The 5,830-nt window shown below is 36.0% G+C and overlaps 1 protein-coding gene across 1 annotated transcript; it reads right to left on the reverse strand.

Moving 5' to 3' along the window:
* Positions 1-5,140, reverse strand: LOC133869844 (uncharacterized). The gene is made up of 5 exons (XM_062306937.1): positions 4,968-5,140; positions 1,622-3,422; positions 885-995; positions 499-648; positions 1-359 (listed from the first exon to the last, which is right to left on the reverse strand). Exons 2-5 carry the CDS (start codon positions 3,410-3,412, stop codon positions 213-215), a joined length of 2,199 nt encoding a protein of 732 aa, XP_062162921.1. The 5' UTR covers positions 3,413-3,422; positions 4,968-5,140; the 3' UTR covers positions 1-212.
* Positions 5,141-5,830: the final 690 nt, after the last annotated feature.

Below are 5,830 nucleotides of genomic sequence, written 5' to 3' on the forward strand. Positions count from 1 at the left end.
TGCTAAAAATAATTTCCTTAAAGAATAACAGAAAATTATAACTGCGTTACAAATATAACTTGCCAACCTAAAATATAGGACATGGCAGAGGTCCGTCAGATACAATATGAAAGACAATCGGAAACTAGAATACAAGGCCCACAAATAGGCTGAAATCAATGCCGCTGAAATTGATAAATTTCTAACCAAAATTAAAACTCTCCTGTTAGCACTCAGTAACATGAAGTCCCTAAAAGTTTCTCCTTCATGCGAGAGATGAGCTTAAATTTTTCTTCAGCTTCAACCTGCTGGCGGATGTCTGTTTTTGATGCCCGGTCTGGGTGAAACTTTAACAAGGCTCGTTTATAAGCTGCATGCACCTGAAATCATCGCCACCTTCTTCATCAAAAAATTATCAACAAACAAAAAGGAAAAAAAGAACTGAACCATTATCTATGTACGTTTATAGGTAGGTAGGTAGGTAGATGCGTATCTAGGTATGTGATGTATGTAACTAACCTCATGTGACAAGGGATAAGAACCACCTCCAACTTGGATTCCTAAACCACGAAGCAATGAAGCCATACTAATGCACGTCATTTCCAATTTATTAAGCTCCTTCCTTATTTCAACACGAAGTTGCTCTTTCAAGTTCATATTTTCCTCGTCCTGTATTTGGCATCATTTAGAAGATAGGGGGAGAAAGACATAATTAATATGAGCAATCTTGGAAACGGAAAATCATGTACGTCTCGCTAAACTTGAGATGGAAATAATGCATAAACAGCTAAATATAGCACAAAGACAAGTGGAAGCAGAGCAAGAGAAGGTAAACGAGAGATGGCCAAGGAAAAGCAGCCCTGTCAAAGGGAAGATATAATATATCTATTATGCTAGATCAAAACCTTCTTTTGAGTCTCTCTCACTTCTTCCACACGTTGCTTTTGCCTTTTTTGCATGTCCAGTAAACGCCTTTCAGCTCTTTTTATCTTACGCAACCTCTGTGACTCTTCTCCCTGCGAAAGAGCAAGTATATTTAAGTTTCAGATAATACGTTTGTCATTTAAGAACATTTGAATACAGCAGTTCATATCAACATTCAGCCTAATTACATCTTTCCTATGCGCTGCACAATCACTACAGCTAATGCAATGAAATTATGCAAGCCACATGGAGGTATAGCAAAAATTGCAACAAGCTATGAAGCATTTTCAGCCCTTCAGCATTGACTTGAAAGATTAACTTATGTCAATGTGCTAATTGCACATCAAAGGACAGTCAAGGGAGTGTAAAAGAAGAAAAAATATCACAAGATTTTTGGACATAGCCAGAAAGCGTCATGCAATCCAAGGAGTGTCAAAGAAATGATTGTGTCAGGAGCATCAGACATTACCATGTTGCTCCCGTAGATAAGTCCATCCCACAAATACAAGTGTAATGTGTACAATTGTCTATATCATGAAATAAAGAGCTAGGGTTCACGGAATCAGGGACAAAGCTAGGATGTTTATTTAGGGGAGACCGGATATAATTCTAAAATAAAACAATTTTTTTTTCATAATTGATTTATGACTAAATCTTCAAGTTCTTATACAGAACGGCATTTAGAAGTAACTACCCACAATTAATATAAATGTCAAACCTGAATTCGCAACTGTCGCTGCCTAGATGCCCATTCTTCTTCGATTGCTCGCTTGTACGCATCAGTCTCCTTCAGTTTTTCTCGTTCATTAATGATATCTGTTTGACACGAGGGAGTAAGTACATCACCATCTTGAGCAAGTAATGGATCCCTTACATCGTATGCCTCTTTTGCTTCCACCAAATGTGTTTCAGTACATGTGTTACCAAAAACTATTTGCTCAGAATCCTCTTTAACCTTTTCTTTAAAAAACATTTTTCCATTACTGACTCTTGACTTGCCTTCCAAAGGGATGTTGCAAAAGAAAGATTCTTCAGGAATAGCTCTATCTTTGTACTCAGCACAAGCCACACCATAATCGAACTGTGTTTCACCAGATGATCGAGAATTCGACATAACTCTATCTTCCTCATCAAAATTACTGCAGCTGGGTGCCCATTGAAACCCATCATCTTTGTTTCTGACTATACCTCCTCCATCAAGATTAACATGTCCTTCACTGTCTTTTTCATTGGAACTTTCACATTTAAATCTTTTACCACCCTGCTCTTCGTTGGACCACAAAGAACTCTGGGGACGGTGTTCTTCTTCATTGCAAAAAGCATTGCCATCAACCTGTTCTTCTTCATTGCCACCAGCTTCATTTGTCATGACTCTATCAAGATTAACATTTGTTTCATCAAAAGAATTGCAACTAGAAGGTGCCTGAGGAAAGTCATCATCTTTGTTCGTTGATACAACTCTATCAGGATCAGCATGTATTTCACCTTCTTGATTGGAACTTACATATTTAGATCGTTTATCACCCTGTTCTTGATCAGTCGATAAAGGATGCCTTCGATGACTTTGTTCTCCACGGCAAAAACCATTGCCACCACTATTAACATGATTGCATCTCTGCCACCCATGGCTGAGAGGAGGATCTTCTGTAAACGTCTGGTGTCTCTGATCAAATTTCACAAAAGGGCTCTCCATACCAGAGCCTAAAGAAGTACTCCACATGTATCCATCGCCACTTGCAAAGAAGTCACACAAATTTCCCTTTCTCCAACCCTCATTGCTCGAACTTGAACAAACAGGGACCTCTGGATGCTTTTCTGTCCTATTCTCTACCTCAACATTTGCGTGGCAATCATTATGGGAACCAGAAATACTAGTCTGATCATCTGAACCAGATTGACCGTTGGGAAGATCATGTTTTTTCTTTAACGAAGCTTTTTTCCACTGTTCATGAAGTTTTCCAAAAGAACCTTCCATAAGCTCACAATCAGAACAATCGCTATCAGATGAACCACTCTCGGACTCAGAATCCAAACCATAACGGTTTCTGCTAGTAGCTTTCTCTGAGTATGTTTTCTTGCACTTCGACAACTTGAATGAAGATGTTTTTTCATGGACAACCCAACATTCATCACCATCTAAGTCTACAGTATTCCGCACATTCTTAGAGGCAGGACAACATCTTTTGCTTGAGGTGGCATCACTATCCAGATCCCCACCACCTTTGTCACTGATTCCAGGATGGTCCATGATATCACTTTCATCATCATCAATACTAATAATACCCTCAAGTGGGAATTTTCTCCCTTTTCTCTGCACATTGGAACCTCTTAATCTCTGTTGTAAAGGCTCGGGAACGTCAATAATAATAACATTACTAGATAGATCACTGTCAACATCAATGAGAACAACATCATCAAAATTTCCTTTAGTCTCGCCACTTTTCAGTCTTTTCTTCCCAGAAGAAGTTCCAGGTTGAGAATGACCTCTTGCTAGTCCTTTTCCTCCCATTTCCTTCTGCCTGGCAATAACATATGTAAGAAAATGACCATTAAAGATAGCATAAATACACTGGTAGGAAACAACATGAGACCAAAAAGGATGGTATCTCCACCCTATTTCAATTGGCATATGAAAAGTGAAATGAGGTACCATTTCAAGAATTAATTATATGTTGCTAAAAGTAGATAAAATTTTAATCTGCAAGCAATACAATGGTGAATATTTCCAGCCGACCTATTTTTCCAATTCATTATGATTCTTTTATATCAGGCTAGCGTCTAGAGATCCTGAAACTACCCAGCCTCGGTTTTTATACAAAACAACCAAATTTTGGGTTAATTGCAGGAGTAGCTTTTTTCAGATTGAGTCAAAAAATTTCAAAGTGATTGCCGAAGAAGGTGGTCCAGTGTTCATTTTACAGATAATTGACTGAGGCAAAGGTTTCTTACTTCCTTGATTTTGGGTTCAAGTCGCTGCCTGGATTATCTGTGTGCAGTAGGTCCTTCAGGTGGGGTGGGGGTTGTGCTGCTTTGGGACAAAAAGAATAATGATGGGGAAGGTAACTTCTCAGTATCTTGTATGTCTTGATGTGTAGAATATCATTAGATGGCCTTCTCAGGAGTGTATGGTCTCTGATAAAAGTATTCTGAGGAAGGAATTGGCAGGGATGTATGATTGATTGGGGATTCCCTAGTGCAAGGGTGACGATATAGTTCATGTTATTAAGTTAACCGTTGCATAAACATTTGACAAAAGCATAAACAGAATTACCCATACGGATAAGTTTTGGATTTATCAATCTATGCTTAACAATTTCCATCAAATAAATACTTCTCTCTAAGAAAAGGAAAAAGGAATGGAGACCTTTACTCTGCCAACAACTCAAAACAATAGCATGATTATGTGCATATATGGACAAAAAATAAGAGGAAGACATTATAAACAAAACAAAACAAAATTTTCGGACTTGGGAAATGATGAATTGATGATGTTGGAAGTGGACACTTGGGTGCAACCCGTCTTCAATTTTCTCTCAAGTTTGCACATAATTCTAGATGCCTAGCCACTGCACTTTTTCAAAAAAGAAAAAAACAACTTCCTGGCCATATAATTTCTTTTCAAAACGATACAGAATAAGTGAGATAACAATTCACCCAAATTTTCTTTTTAGGAAATATACTCGGTTGAATCAAAAGCTTTATGCGTCCTTACCAAAGAACAACAGCTTCATCAATACAAACCAAAACTTTTAGCCTCAAAAACATGTCTTAACCAAAAACTCTAAAAATAACATTCAAATTCAAACACCCAAACCAGACTTAAGCAAAAAATTAGATAGCGTAATCGTCTCCTCCAATATACCACGAGGACGAAGCTTCGCGTATTGCTGAACGGCAACCAAACCCTAACTATAACCACAAAATAAAAATCGAACTCAAAGCAACTGCATAATTATCAAGATTCTTATTTTCGTAAGCACAAAATTATCCCAATTTTCCAAGAACGAAAACTAAAAGCATGAATTTGAACAAATAGCAGCAGAAATTAAACTAAATAAGCTTACCTCTCAATGAAAAGCCTTACTCTTCGCAATAGAACGAGCCAGCCTTACTCTTCCCGATAGAACGAGACTCATAGAAGGGGATTGACAGATCGAGAGAGAAGGCGACCGAGAACGTGAGGGTTTTGAAAAATAAAATTTGGTACCAAAAGGGAAAACCTAAATTGGCATGCGTCCATTAAGACGTAAGAAGCATTTACTTCTCTTTTTTTTTTTTAATAGAATATTAAAAATTTATTAAAAAGGAATATTTCTTAAGCACTATTAAAAAAAAACATGAATTCATCTTGTAAAACTTTTTAGAAGATTTTTTTTTTTTTGGCTATTGTACCGTGATTTTAAGGTGAATATATATATATATATATATATATATATATATTTGACAATAAGGTGAAAGTAATTTTAAGTATTATATAAGGGTTTTATGTATTGAGTTATTTTTTAATACTTTTTTTTTTTTTTTTTTTGTTAAATGACAAAAAAGTGTCTTAAAAAGTGTTGTCAAATAAACCCATGTATTTTTTTGACATATAAAATGATAAATAACAATTTTAAAAATCAAATAACCCAATTTAAAAGAAAATTCTATTGATGTTGAAAATAATTAACTAAGTATACATAATCATTTAAATAACTGGCATTATGCAGTGTGGGCGCTACGGTTTATATTTGGAAAATTAAGATATGGATTTAGTTAAAACAAAATTAAAAAATATAATTTTTTTTTTAATAAAAAAACTCAATTTTTTTTTTAAAAAAATTATAACTAAAAATTGATTAAAATATTAAAAAATATGATATCCCATATACAGTCTGGAGGGTCATTGGTCCCCTCTTGTGAGTTGTGACTTGTCCCCTGGCTCTGC

Source organism: Alnus glutinosa, chromosome 1, assembly GCF_958979055.1.
Source record: "Alnus glutinosa chromosome 1, dhAlnGlut1.1, whole genome shotgun sequence".
NCBI lineage: Eukaryota > Viridiplantae > Streptophyta > Magnoliopsida > Fagales > Betulaceae > Alnus > Alnus glutinosa.

Excerpts from the sequence above, each read along its gene's own strand:
- LOC133869844 (XM_062306937.1), bottom strand. The coding sequence starts at position 3,412 with ATGGGAGGAAAAGGACTAGCAAGAGGTCATTCTCAACCTGGAACTTCT. Across the intron at positions 996-1,621 it reads AGCGACAGTTGCGAATTCAG|GGAGAAGAGTCACAGAGGTT; the intron begins GTTTGACATTTA and ends GCTCTTTCGCAG. Across the intron at positions 649-884 it reads TGAGAGAGACTCAAAAGAAG|GACGAGGAAAATATGAACTT; the intron begins GTTTTGATCTAG and ends TGCCAAATACAG.